The sequence below is a fragment of the Schistocerca serialis genome, chromosome 11 (genome assembly GCF_023864345.2).
Source record: "Schistocerca serialis cubense isolate TAMUIC-IGC-003099 chromosome 11, iqSchSeri2.2, whole genome shotgun sequence".
In the NCBI taxonomy this organism is placed as follows: domain Eukaryota; kingdom Metazoa; phylum Arthropoda; class Insecta; order Orthoptera; family Acrididae; genus Schistocerca; species Schistocerca serialis.
This window is the reverse complement of record NC_064648.1, coordinates 147931147-147946834: the sequence shown is the minus strand read 5'-3', so window position 1 is coordinate 147946834 and position 15688 is coordinate 147931147. Positions and strand designations below refer to the sequence as shown.

Below are 15688 nucleotides of genomic sequence, written 5' to 3'. Positions count from 1 at the left end.
AGGTCACTACATACCTCACCTCATGAATTTTTTTTTGCACAATTTCAAATAATTGACAGTCATTTCAACAGAAACTATGACACGAAGATATTCCAAAGCTACAGAAATATTTCATCACAAAAATAATTGGTACAAAGGTATTACAATGCCATCATCATACTATATGGCATATCAGCATATAGCATTCAAACATTGCTTCACATCCTTCTGCAAGAGTAATTGAGGGAATTTCATATAAACATTTGACATATATTTATTTATATGTATATATCTTTGTATATATTTTAAAGTTGTCCAGCAACTTTGTTACAGCAATTTTTCCACCTTAAAAGATTTGGTACTCCTGGAGGAGGTAATATATTTATAAATTACTGCTGTCATAACAATCATTTATAACACTTATTACTAGTCATTTCTCTCTCTCTCTCTCTCTCTCACTCTCACAAACAGTCAGCATTAACATTCTTCCAAGCTCACAAATACCCTCCTACACAATAAGATCATTTCATTTTCATATAATTTCTTTCATATATAGTACTTTACTTCTTTATTATATTCCACTTTAAAGGATTTCCAACACATACTGCCATATATACATTACATGTACTACTACAATAATTAACAAAAACACTGTATGAGGTATGTTAAAAAAAGACTGCCTGCAGATGAAATTGCAATAGTCACAACCCACAGAAATAAATGTCACTTGTGCAATGAACATGTGTTTGAGTCAAAGTAAAAACCAGTGATAAAACATGGTAATCTGCAAGGAGCTTCCGTGATTCAAAATGAAAAATATAATTTTATACTCTGTTTTACTGTCTCAGTTGCAAATTTATTTTTATTATATGCCTAATTTCAGTCAATATGTCAGTACTAACAGTATTCATATATGGATACAACAGGTCGCTTACACAATTACATAGACCTGATGGTGACCAAATATTGATCAAAAGTAGCCATATGATAAAAAATTTGCAGCTGAGATAGTAACACAGAGGATGTCTTTTAATTTCCAACACAGTTGCAGAATCTGTCGTGATAAATATGTCAGCAATGGTTCTAAATGGAATAGCTGATTTTGATTAATAACTTCTGAAAATTTTTCATTACTGAAGAGCATACAGTTTCACCTGCAGCATTTTCAAAATAACATTTGTATATGTAATCTAGGAATAAATAATATTACATTCTCACAGAGTGACAGCTGAAAGATGACTACATCTGAGGGGGACCAATACCACTGCTACATGATGTGAAACAGCTGCTAAATTGAACTGAATAGGGTGTGAGACTACAAGTAATTCAATCTGTTAGTGCTTGATAGAAAGGTGTATCGACTTCAAGGAAAAGCTTGTGTGTGTAGAACTGACACACTATTTTGCCAGAATCTCCCCACAGAACAAGCTAATAAAACTATTCTGTGCTGTCTTTCACTGCCTCCTTCTAAATTAGATGCATTTAAAACTAGTGGGTGTGACACTGAAGAAATCTACTCTTGAGAAATTGGTAACAGCTCTTTATTTCATTTTGTTTACTAATTCTCCTTTCTAGCCCAACATTAAGTGGTCAGCTAATAAAGCAGGTGAATTTTTTTCCTCAAATCTATTTTGATGTGTAAAAGGACACAGTTAATCTCTTCAGGGTGAGTGGGCTAAACTGTCAGTGGGTGCTACTCTTTCACACTTCACCTTACTTCTAACTGGCCAATCAAACTAGCTCTCATCAGTGTATGCTATGGCACAGAAACTGCTTAGCAGACGTCAAGTACTATTAGATTAGATTTCTGTCAGTGTCACAGACAATCTTTAAACGGAACAGTAAAATGCAAAAGATGAATCCTATACAGGAAGCACATACACTGCTGAACACATATGAACAAATTTGGCTTGTAGCAATATCTATTTCAGACATACAACAATAAAAGTTTTCAAACTCATATTTTCTACTTTGTACACAATTAATAAACTAGAGTTTTATCAGTAATTCACAATGATTTCTAAAGATAACACTTTACTTACATTGGCATTTTGTGACCTTAATGTATACATACATACTGTATATTCATACACATTCTTTGTATTTACCTCATGGCAGCCACTGTGACTAGAAGGGGAAAAAAGAACATATGCTTCATACAATAAGTTGCTTATTTTCTAAGGGTGAATGGTAAAACAACAAAAATATGTTCACTTGAGGTAACAAGATTTTACACTTTAAAAATAAGTAGTTTGCAACAGCACAGTTCATATTCACTACAATCATGGAGAATTATCAGTTAAAAAGATAATTTTTATAGTATCCATAGTGAAGGTGTGTTCCTTGTCACTAAATTTGCAGAAAATTTACTTCACATTTTCTAAGAAACAGAAGTCAAGATGTCTGTGTCTTGCCTAATTGTAACTTTAACTTAACGACTTTGGAAGTCACAATGTTTTTTATCCTGTCGTCATTTACAATCTCAAAAGCTGACACTGTCAGGGGAATCCAACTCATCACACACAGAATTTCCTCACGATATCTGAATGCCTTAGATATTATCTGGAAGAATATTTTATTTTAACCAAAATAGTTTTCTTTAGCACTCTAGATACACGCTTGCATATCTAAATTGCATCAGCAATAGTAGTTTATCAACAGATTCTACTATGTTGAAAGTATTCACAGAGCAAAATCCAGTAACATGCTACCATTATTGTTGGGATTAAATCACATTTCTTTCTTTTTCTTTCGGAACCTGTATACATTTGTTTCATGAGAGTGTCATTTTCACATGGGTGTCACTTCTGTTAAGCAAATGTGGAAAATGTGTATCCCTCACCTACAATTTCATTTCCTTTGCCTAATGAGATTATGTGATAATTGCCTTACTCAGTGACACAAAAAGTGCCATACTTCTCTTCTGTACACAAGAAATGGTAATGATATGCTGTGAAAATTAATTATATATGGTGTCCAAAAAGGCAAATTATTAAAGATTAAATTGTTGGCAGTATACTGCTCATTGTACTTTACTATAATCGAAGTTATTTGACTGGAAAAACTGAGTTCAATTGTTTTTCACTTGCCCACATGGAAACAAAACCAGATAAAAGCAAATTTGCATGATTTGACTAATAAAGTTGTTAGTGCCAGGAAACTGGTATTCTATGTTTGCATTAATAGATCCCAAAATATTTAGATTTATCTAATTTTCAAATGTGCTGCAATAGAGCCATCCAACACAGATTCTGTGCTCTGTGTGAAAGTAAGTCATACATTGTTGGGCAAAACACACAAGGGCAATGCTATCCAAGTACCAATGACCTCTGTCATGCAATGCCCAGAAACCGTATACTCTCAAAGAAATTTCTCTTCAGTTCTGGTCAAGGCTGTAATTTACCAACAATTATTTGCTGTCTCTACTTTGATGGAGTGCCTAAACAGTTTGAGTCTCAATGAGTCTGAATGAGATCACAACACACTGAACCAACAGAAGTATTGCGAGAATGGTTATAGATAGCAGCTAATTGTACAACCAAAGAATATGTAATGATGCTATGTACTTCTGAGTCAGTTAATTTGTTCATTGTCAGTTAAAACTGATTGTTCCCTCAAGGCACAACTGCATAAGCCACTCTCCAGTGGATCTTATAAATCTAACCAGTTTCTGGATATCTTACTAATAGATGGATGCACATTTGAAAGGAGTCTCATACTTCACCAGGGTCTGAGCATATCAAAGCACACAAGCAGAGACACAAATGCTACCTTCTAGGTCAAGGAATGGCACTAATGATCACATAGTTTACCTCCATAAAAGATTAAAAACTTAGAAAGAGGACTAGAAACTCCCTCATGAAGAAAAGACAGTAAGTAGGACTATTCAAGAGTTTGAAAAAAAAAAATCAAACAAGAGAAAAAGATTAGAGCAGGATAAGAGAGGAATCAATTTCTTTTCCATTCTTCTTCTTGAGTATTGGGCTGAATTTCCCACTTAATCCCCAAGTGGCCCATTTCTTGCATCCTTTCTTTCCTTTTCTGGATGGAGGAGCTTGCCAAAGCTACTTTTTGTGTCACTTATTCAACCATATATGTACTATTGCCTTGTGAATTTCCTCTACATTTTCATATGGAAATATTGTTTCTAATACCCTCCTTTATAATACGAGAGAGACAATAAATTGTGTAAAATTACACATAAATATGTATCAACATCAACAGGTTGTAAGGGCCAGGTAAGCTGCCTTGTGACCACTGGAATGCTGTAGTACATAAATTCAGCTGACACATTTCTCTGTGTTTAGCAGCATTTCCTGATTATAAACATGCACACAGAAGGAAAGTTAACTAACATCAGACACAGATAAAGCAATGGTGAAGAAAATATTAAGAAAAATTATGAAAGACAATTGTGCCAGCACCCTTCTGCACAGTTGACAAATAAATAACAGGCAATTCAGTATAGTTACCAAAACAGACAACACTTCTAAAAATAGCTGCAGTATAATTTCACCATTGAGAAAGATTAACTGAAAAATTATTCATTACTCTAAACAACACTCAGTCTGTCATTAGCAGTGTACCTTGTTTGAAAATTCTATATTCAAGTAACACAAATTTGGCTGCAGAAATCTTTGAAGTAAATTAAATGAAAGAAAAAGATATAAAAATAAGAAGGATAAGTACATTTACATTTTCAGTGGTCTATGGAGAGGTGTTTAGCAATGGGGAACAAGTTTGGGTTGAGGAATAATGGCTAAAGGAGTTGACAGCATCTTTTGGAAAGGGCACAGTGCAGAATTTGTTGTAACTGAGTTTTAGAAAACCATAACCCCGAGTGATGGCCAATTCGTATGGTAACTGATGTGGTGAGGCAAATGAAAGTGCAACCACCAACCAGAAAGATACATTTATTTATCTGGGATCCATTAAGTGCAGTAACATAGTTTTCACTCTCACATTGTGGTTGAGGGAGAGGTGGGGACAACCAGTTGAAATTCACTTTCGTAGAACAGTCATTTTCTATTGTGTGTGCAATACTTGACCTTCAGTCACATGTAAAAAAAATTACCGAATTTTTCATTAACTTTTCTCAAAATTTGCAACCCAATGGAATTTGGCTCCTCAGGTCCATGTAATGTGTCCATAAATGTGGGCTCATCCAAATTACTCAAGAATAAATATTTATAAGTCATTACATTTATGGCTAATTCAGCCAGAGATGTAATCCACTAAACTGTGACGAGTTGCTTCCATCTCTTGCTTTGACACTATTTCCATTGTCTCTTGTGGCAAGAAAACCAAATACATTTTCTCTTTACTGGACAATATTTATAATTTATGTATGTTCTCTGAGTATAATTGGCATCAATGAAACGAATATTTCTTTCAGTGAACTATCTGCACACATGTCAAAAATATGGACTCATGCTATTTGCTGATGAAGGAATATTTGTAAATCATTATGTTTCCAGCAAATTCAGCCAGACATGCAATCCATGGAACTATAAAGCATTGTATGAGTAGTCTGTAGCAACTTTCGATATACAGCTGTTTCCTCTCTCTTCTGGAATGAGAAGAAACAAAGTTATTTTCTTCCTGAAAAATGTAATCAATTTACAGATCTTATTTTTGAGTACAGAACAACTTGTGATGTAATTGACTTAGTGAAAGCAATACTTCTTTAATGCAATTTGTGCTAGCCATGTCCATACATACAAATCCATCCAATTGGCAAAAGAGCAATATTTAAAAGCCATTATGTTCCCAACAAATACAGCCAGGACTACAGTCCAGTAAACTGTTAACTGTGCTATGAACAGTTGCTTGCATCTCTTGATTTGACCTGGTTTTCACTGTTTCATGTAGTGAGAAGAATATATTTAATTTAGAGATCATGCATTTTTTTAAATTTTTGAATACTGTGTGAGAGTAATATGACCTTCTGGGAATTTGTGGTAGACATGTGTGTTAGAGAACTGTCTTTGATGTACATGCTCACAGGGCAGATTTAGGAAACTGTCTGACTGGAGAGATGAAACGCCAAACACACTTCCTGGAGTAGAACGGAACAAAATCACACAAGTATTCTATCAACGGCGCTGACACGAGTGTGGGTTTCCTGCTCCGGTTCGGCTGAGGAGGCCAGGCATTCGCACGGCGTCGTGTACACTACAGGGCACCAAGATTCACAGAGCATCCTACGTAGCTCGCTACTTGGCCTGTGGGTAGCAGCAGCAGCAGAGGGAGGTCAGTTCGCCTCCGGAGCCGCCACCCCCGGGGGCAGAGCACTCCGGTGAAGGTGAGAGGGGCAGCGGCGGATCCCCCAGTCAGTCCGACCCCGCTGCCCCCGACCCACCCCCTGCCACAGTGTTGGCACGCTGTGGGGGCTGGTGGTGTCTCACGGGCCGACTGCCCAGTGTGGAGGTGACCGCAGAGATCCACCCGCCGCCCGGCGACGTCGCCTCCTTCTGCTGGCGCACTGGCGACGCCGTGGATGACGCCGACACCGGCGGTGACCTCTTCCCTGCCCCGGGCGGTGCGCTGCCCACGGATGCGTGAAGGCGGTGGTGGTGGACGCTGTTGCTGCTCACACTGCCGATCAGTGCCTTCCACCTGCAACAACATGTAGCATACGTCTGTGACCAAAACTGGGCACTCACATCTATAGTGCGAATTATGTGAAAAGCAGTTCTGTGTAGAGAGAGTGAGACAGAGAGAATGTGAGGGAGGAGAGAGGAAAGAGAAGAGAGAGAGAGAGAGAGAGAGAGAGAGAGAGAGAGAGAGAGAGAGAGAGAAAGGAGGGGGGGAGGGGGAGAGAACAAACATATTCAGTTAACTACTTATGCTCTTTGTATTGGTGTTTCAATTAATTGATCATGGAATGAAGGCTTTCCTGGCAGGTGTTGTCATCACTTAACACTTCTGGGCTGAGAGGCCATGGTCCATACATAAGACTCTCCCCTGATGTTTCGCCTTCGACTACAGAAGGCATCCTCTGAGGATGCCTTCCACAATTGAAGGTGAAACGTCAGGGGAGAGTCTTATATATGGACCATGGCATCTCACCCCGGAAGTGTTAAGTGATGTCAATTAATTGATATTAATTAAAATATGACTCTTCAGATGAGACCACACCTGCAACGTGGCACTACACGTGGATGGTGAACTTCAACGGCTTCAGAAAGTTTTTCAAAGAAAGAGCTGAAAAATAGGTTGAGTAGCACTCACATATCAGACTCTGATGAGTTAGTTCATCAAAGGTACGAGTATCCCCTGTGAAACCAATTATGTCACTGCGATTAAGAGACTGTTATGAGTGGCAATAAATGTTACTAATGTTTCAAAAGGAAAGCAAATACGAAAACTTGAATCACACAAAGTAAGCTGATAAACGAAAGACAAGTAAAATATTGATCTAAAAAGAGATTGATAAATCTAAGAAAATTAATGTTGTAGCCAAAACGACCAGCCATGTTATATGAAAACTAACTTTTAAACTAAACTCCACCATGAAGGGCCAATGGTACCGACTGGCCGCCATGTCATCTTCAGTCCACAGGCCTCATTGGAGGGGCATGTGATCAGCACACTGCTCTCCTAGCTGTATGTCAGTTTACAAGACCAAAAACCAACTTTTACTATGCGAAAATTTAGACTACGATGGTTCCTTCTGAAGCAGTCGATTATAGTTCAATTCTTTTATCTTGGCGGCTCGCGTATGCCTGCCCAGACGCGGGAGATTGCTGCGTTGCCAGTTGCAAACGGCGCACGTGATAAGAGAAGCAGTGCCGCAGTATAGTTCACAAACTTACGTTTAGTGGGGAGCACAGTTTATGAAGTAAAGCCACCGCGGCCGCATTAACCCTTTCGCTGCTACCGAGACGTGCTCCCCGCATTCCGTGATGTGCGCGATTTTGTCATCACTGCACTGCTCGCCTGAGCAGACACATGGTGTTCCGACTGCTTTGACACACTTTATCATTCGATTTCACAAAAACTATTTGGCCCAAAAATTTGATTTTTACACATCTTCTTGACTGATACCTTCCTCTCTCTCCCCCCCCCCCCCCCTCCATAAATGACTTAATTTTGTTTCGAGGTTCAATGCAGTTATTGCGCAGCATTAGATGTAGTAAACCATTGCACGAAATTTTGAAGAGTTTGCAGAGGTAAAAGTCCATGGCGTATAGTTGCCACTAGAAATTTCAAAAAATTACTTTCAAACATTAAAATTCTTTAAATAAGACACTTCGATATTGTTTTTAAATAAAGAAAATATTAAGCATCGAATAAGGTTTGAACACGGAACCTTTCGCTTAGCAGCCATATACTTCAACCATTACACTAACAACGCTTACCATTCCATACGTCTCCCGGAGGACTTTACAATATCACGCAAAATACCGACAAACACTATTGGTATGACTATGAATTACTCACGTTTCGTCGAAGTACAATAGGAAATAAACAATTACTGCTGTTCTTTATTGCGAAAAAGCGATTAGTGAGAATGATACAAACACCTTTCCTTGCTATCGCCTGAATTAGGAGGCTTATTGCTTGTTTAACTAATAGAATATGAAGCAGTTGGCATAAAGAATGCTTTTTCCAAACTTTCTACAAAAGAAAGTCTGCTATCAAGACACTGCTTTTGTTCTATTACTTTATTTATGACTGAACATTTCTAAAACTGAAGACACTCGTCCGTGCTCTGCACTGCAGTCGAGCTCTGGCAACGTCGTTCTCTGTTGATTGGCTGACTGTATTTTGTGACGTCAGATGCGCAGAACGAACCTAAACTCGGCGGCCGTCATAAATGACGCGCACTATAGTAGCATGTCAAATGCTTCATTAGCTGCAGAATGTTGGCTTGCAGACAACGAGTACTTGCCAGAGATAAGCTGATTGTGAGAAGTGGTTGGGAAGGAAGTGGTGGTGAGTCTGCAGCCGAGGAGTTAGTGGTGAGAAGTGGTTGCCATGGACTGGGCTAGGCTATAGCATAATCAGAGAGGTATGATCATGGCCAGCTGGCTGCAACAGTGCCAACTTTCTACTGAAACTACAACAATAGGCATTCATTGAGTTGTGACAATACTGATGTGCCGTCATAGAGAGATATATGAAGTTGCATTAAATGATCAACTGAGGTGGATGCACAAAGCTGCTGGGCAGGGCCCATAACAGCTGCCAGCGAACTTCTCTCGCTGACTGTGCTCTGGGCTTTATACAGGGTGAAAAGTATTTAAATCGACAAACTCTGGGAGGTTGTAGGGGACATCAAAACAAATATTTTTCCCTAATGTCATTTTTTTCTATGAGGAGTATTTAAACCACTAGAGGAAGATTTCTCTGCCAGCAAATTAATTAAACCAACAAATACTTTTCTATTTTTTTTATGACCAAGAGACAACACATTAACACAACACAATTTCAATTGCTGTAGATTTTCAAAAATGCCTCCATTGACACGTAAACAAAGGTTACACTGTCGGATCATGTTCTGTCTGACTCGGGCCAAAACCCCAGGAGTATCCTGAATTGTTCCTGATGCTGCTGCTATCCGGGGCAACCAGAGCCTCTTCTGATGCGTCAGGAGTTGTGTAAACAAGGTTGCGCATCTCTCCCCACACAAAAAAGTCCAAAGGGGACATATCTGGGTTCCGAGCAGTCCACGGTACAGGACCACCTCTGCCAATCCACATTTCTGGGAACCATCGGCCCAGGAATCGATGCACATGACGACTGAAATGTGCCGGCGCCACGTCACGTTGGAACCACATGCGTTGTCTTGTAGGGAGCGGGACGTCTTCCAGCAATTCTGGCAATGCTCTGGCGAGAAAATTGTAACAGTGCCTGCCACTTAATGGCCTAGGAAGCAGATATGGCCCAATTAAACAGTCCCCAACAACACCAACCCACACATTAACGAAGAACCGCACTTGATGACCGCTAGTAACTGTGGCATGTGGGTTATCGTCACTCCAAACATGCAAATTGTGCATGTTGAAGACTCCATCATGCCAGAACGTAGATTCATTGGTAAACAACACACAGGATGGAAATGTAGGATGCATTTCACACTGTTCCAGGAACCACTGCGAAAACTGTGCTCTGGGTGGATAATGAACTGGTTCCAGGTTGTGGACATGATGTAAGTCAAATGGTCATTAAAACTGCTCGAAGGACTGTTCTTACATTCGTCTGATTCATCCCTGTGTTACATGCAATTGGACGAGTGCTGATTGAATGATCCCGCTTCACGTGCTGCAAGACACCTTCCTCAAATTTCAGCGTTCTTAAAGTGCGGCGGTGTCCCTGTCCAGGTAATCTGCTAAATGACCCGTTCTCACGCAGATGTTGGTACACAGCAGCAAATGTCGTATGATGCGGGATACGGCGATTAGGATATTGTAGTTGATAAACCCACTGTGCAGCTCGTCCTTTGTGGTGCACTACGTAGTACATCTACATCTACATGATTACTCTGCAATTCACATTTGAGTGCTTGACAGAGGGTTCATCGAATCACAATCATGCTATCTCTTCTACCATTCCACTCCCGAACAGCACGCGGGAAAAACGAACATCTAAACCTTTCTGTTCGAGCTCTGATTTCTCTTATTTTATTTTGATGATCATTCCTACCTATGTAGGTTGGGCTCAACAAAATATTTAAGCATTCGGAAGAGAAAGTTGGTGATTGAAATTTCGCCGCGGCGAAAAACGTCCTTGCTTTAATGGCTTTCATCCCAACTCGCGTATCATATCTGCCACACTCTCTCCCCTATTACGTGATAATACAAAACGAGCTGCCCTTTTTTGCACCCTTTCGATGTCCTCCGTCAATCCTACCTGGTAAAGGATCCCACACCGCCGAGCAATATTCTAACAGAGGACGAACGAGTGTAGTGTAAGCTGTCTCTTTAGGGGAGTTGTTGCATCTTCTAAGTGTCCTGCCAATGAAACGCAACCCTTGGCTCGCCTTCCTCACAATATTATCTATGTGGTCTTTCCAACTGAAGTTGTTCGTAATTTTAACACCCAGGTACTTGGCTGAATTGACAGCCTTGAGAATTGTACTATTTATCGAGTAATCGAATTCCAACGGATTTCATTTGGAGCTCGTCTGGATCACCTCACACTTTTCGGTATTTAGCGTCAACTGTCACCTGCCACACCATACAGCAATCTTTTCTAAATCGGTTTGCAACTGATACTGGTCTTCGGATGACCTTACTAGACGGTAAATTACAGCGTCATCTGCGAACAACCTAAGAGAACTGCTCAGATTGACACCCAGGTCATTTATATAGATCAGGAACAGCAGAGGTCCCAGGACGCTTCCCTGGGGAACACCTGATATCACTTCAGTTTTACTCGATGATTTGCCGTCTATTACTACCAACCATATCAGTGTACTCAATCCAGGTGTACAATGCACTACTGCACTGGTGGACAGCAGTTGCCTACAACTGGAAGAGAGTAATACGCCCTCTAACACCTAAAGAACGTAATACGGCCTGTAACAACTGAAGAGCGTAATATGGCCTCCACTGGTTTAAATAATCCCTGCAGGAAAAAATAGCATTAGGGGAAAATATTTGTTTTGATGTCCTCTACAACCTCCCAGAGTTTGTCGGTTTAAATACCTTCCACCCTGTACATGTGCTGTAACCTAAAGGCGATGACTCACCCACGGGGGCGGCGTGCCTTGGGCAGTGTGGTGGCCTTGCCGTCGGGGGCAGAGGACGGCTCCGGGGTGGTGGCGCCACCCCCGCTGACGCTGACGGGGCTCCCGCTGACGGTGCTGCGGCGGCGGGCGCCCGGCTGCCTGGTGGGCGTAGCCTCGCGGCTGCTGGGGCTGCTGCGGTCGCTGCCACTGCTGCCAAATGCGAAGCTCCGCAGCCTGCAAGACGCGGGAGAGGGGGTGTGAAATGTGTGTTGTATGTTCAGGGTGAACATTAGTAAAACCGACAAACTGCAGCGAGGATTCCTGACTGGAAATTGAGGGAAATATTCATATGAACCTGTGTCTGGAAATGCATTGTTGCCATGGTACATGGTGCTGCCTATGAATAAAAGTTCCATGTCTGTAGGACACAGACGTCTGTTATGCAGATTGATGATGCTAGTTCTGGTAAAGGTTGTTTTGTTGGTAAAGAGGACTGATGACAGAAACTCCATAATTGTGATGGTCTGATGCAAAAATCCTTCCCATAGAGGGGAATCGGCTACTGATAACCCTTGCACTTGTATGTGATAGGCACAGCAGCGGTCGTCAGTTACGGTACACACAATCGTACTTTGGCTAATATGATGCCTGTTGCCTGCTCACACAGTCTGCCATTTTTCTGCACGTTCATCTGTGTGAAAGGGTCCATGATTACACATAAACACAAAAAAGGCTGGAAATGTTATGTGATGTGGCCGGTGCCTGTGAGGGTACTTGTTTTCTAATAGCAGTGCTGCATCTCACAGTTTCCATCTGCCTGTTGTATACAAACACGATCTCGGCTTGTTCCCCAACTGACTACGGAACTATTCTGCTGTTTACAGTATGCTGTGTGAGTCACACAGTCTGCAACACACAAGGAACTCATGGCACGTGATCAGAGGAAGTTTCATTCCTCAGCCCCATCTATTGTGGCAATCATGCATTTCTAGACACTTGTTCATAGTAGCTTTCTTCCTCGATTTCCAGTCAGGACTCTGTCCATGCAGTTTGTTGGTTATATTTATGTTCACCCCATCTCGCTCCCCCCCCCCCCCCCCCCCTCTCTCTCTCTCTCTCTCTCTCTCTCTCTCTCTCTCTCTCTCTCTCTATATATATATATATATATATATATATATCAGCATGCAGTTTACGGTGAATCGTAGCAGACTATGGGGCGCATACGTTGGTACATGCACAATAATCACAACGTTTATATTGTCCAAGATAATGAGGCAAGTACATGTTTTTTTAAATGGGGCGCTATACATTTTTTACCATCATTCGAACGCTCTGCAAAAGACGCGTTATAGTGAAGTAACGCATGTTGCTATTGTGATTCAAACTTTGCTCTACGGTCGCAGGTTCGAATCCTGCCTCGGGCATGGATGTTTGTGATGTCCTTAGGTTAGTTAGGTTTAAGTAGTTCTAAGTTCTAGGGGACTAATAACGTCAGCAGTTGAGTCCCATAGTGCTCAGAGCCATTTGAACCATTCAAACTTTGCTTAAAAGAGGGCGTATGAGGATTTACGTACGTAGCGTAGGCCGTGCATGCTGCATAGAGCACGGCAACTCATCTCGCGGGTCGCGCGAGGCGTGTTTACAGTGCGCACCCGCTTCCGACCACCTCGACCTTCAATCGTACAATATTTCCCAGCGTCTTTTAAGCGAAGTTTGAATCACAATAGCAACATGCGTTACATCGCTATACGCATCTCTTCCAGAGCATTCAAATGATGGTAAAAAAAAAGTACAGCGTCCCTTTTAAAAAACATGTACTTGTCTCATTATCTCGGTCAATATAAACGTTTTGAGTATTGTGTATGTACCAAAGTATGTGCCCCATAGTCGGCTATGATTCACCGAACACCGCTTGTCGATACTTGCAATCGCCCCCAGAAGAATGGCAGTGTTACGTCTTACACGACTCAGCGCGCGCGCGCGCGCGCGTATATATATATATATATATATATATATATATATATATATATATATATATATATATAGAGGGTGAGTCACCTAACGTTACCGCTGGATATATTTCGTAAACCACATCAAATACTGACGAACCGATTCCACAGACCGAACGTGAGGAGAGGGGCTAGTGTAATTGTTTAATACAAACCATACAAAAATGCGCGGAAGTATGTTTTTTAGCACAAACCTACGTTTTTTTAAATGGAACCACGTTGGTTTTGTTAGCACATCTGAACATATAAACAAATACTTAATGAGTGCCATTTGTTGCATTGTAAAATGTTAATTACATCCGGAGATATTGTAACCTAAAGTTGACACTTGAAACCTCTGACGTTCAGTTGCGTGTTGTAACAAACACGGGCCACTGTCGGCGAGCAGCATCTGCAGGGACATGTTTACGATGACGACCGTGTTTACGAGTGTGGCTGTAGTGCACTGTTGTGGTTTGGTCTAGCTGTCGCAGTGTCCGCACGTAGCGCTTGCTGCTATTGTTATTCTGCATTCGTCTCCGCACGCAGACCAACTGTAGTACACCGTGTTACCAGACGTCTGTGATAGTGTAGTGTTGTAGGAACTGTGACCATGGTGTATTCGAACTCTGAAAAGGCGGAATGATACTCATCTATGGCGAGTGTCGACGAAATGCAGCTGAGGCCTGCAGGGTGTATGCAGAACGGTATCCGGACAGAGAGCATCCAACGTGCCGCACACTGCAAAACATCTACCGCCAACTGAAAGCAACAGGTATGGTCGTAGCACGCAAACAGGTCCGTAACAGGCCCGTCACAGGAGAAGCGGGTGCAGTTGGTGTGTTAGCTGCTGTTGCCATGAACCCACACATGAGTACACGGGACATTGCGAGAGCCGGTGGACTGAGTCAAAGTAGTGTCATGCGCATACTGCATCGTCACCGCTTTCACCCGTTTCATGTGTCGCTACATCAGCAATTACATGGTGATGACTTTAATCATCGAGTGCAATTCTGTCAATGGGCATTAACAGAGAATGTGTTGCAGTTCTACCCGTTTACCGATGAAGCGGGTTTCACAAACCACGGGGCAGTGAATCTACGGAACATGCATTACTGGTCCGTGGACAATCCTCGCTGGCTCAGACAGGTAGAGCGACAGCGACCGTGGACTGTAAATGTATGGTGCGGAATCATTGGCGACCACCTCATTGGTCCTCACTTCATTGCAGGGGCCCAAACAGATGCAACATCATCGCGTTTCTACAGAATGATCTGCCAACGTTGCTCGAAAATGTCCCACTAGAAACGCGTCGACGTATGTGCTATCAGCATGATGGTGCACCTGCACATTCTGCAATTAACACTAAGCTGACCCTTGACAGGATGTTTGATGGGCGTTTCATAGGACATGGAGGATGCATAAATTGGCCAGCCCATTCTGCTGATCTTATACCTCTGGACTTCTTTCTGTGGGGTACGTTAAAGGAGAATGTGTACCGTGATGTGCATACAACCCCAGAGGATATGTAACAATGTATTGTGGCAGCCTGCGGCGACATTACACCAGATGTACTGCGACGTGTACGACATTCATTACTCCAGAGATTGCAAATGTGTACAGCAAATGATGGCCACCACATTGAACATCTATTGGCCTGACATGTCGGGACACACTCTATTCCACTCTGTAATTGAAAACGGAAATCACGTGTGTACATGTACCTCACCCCTCATGGTAATGTACATGTGCGTCAGTGAAAAAGACCAATAAAAAGGTGTTAGCATGTGGACGTAATGTGCTGTTCCAGTCTCTTCTGTACCTAAGGTCCATCACCGTTCCCTTTGGATCCCTACATAATTCGGTGCTCTCCGATACACACGATCGAACAGCGGAGGAGTGGTACTCAAGCGTCACTTTTAGGTTACAATATCTCCGGATGTAATTAACATTTTACAATGCAACAAACGGCACTGATTACGTATTTGTTTATATGTTCGGATGTGCTAACAAAACTAACGGGGTTCCATTTAAAAAAACGTAG

At 41.6% G+C, this 15688-nt stretch overlaps 1 protein-coding gene across 1 annotated transcript in view; it reads right to left on the bottom strand.

The window, feature by feature from the left end:
• Positions 1-6311: 6311 nt before the first annotated feature.
• LOC126426557 (high affinity cGMP-specific 3',5'-cyclic phosphodiesterase 9A) overlaps positions 6312-15688 on the bottom strand; it is a 279681-nt gene continuing 270304 nt past the window's right edge. The window contains exon 16 of the mRNA XM_050088457.1: positions 6312-6597. Coding sequence (XP_049944414.1) covers positions 6312-6597 — 286 coding nt within the window. The remainder of the gene's footprint in view (positions 6598-15688) is intronic.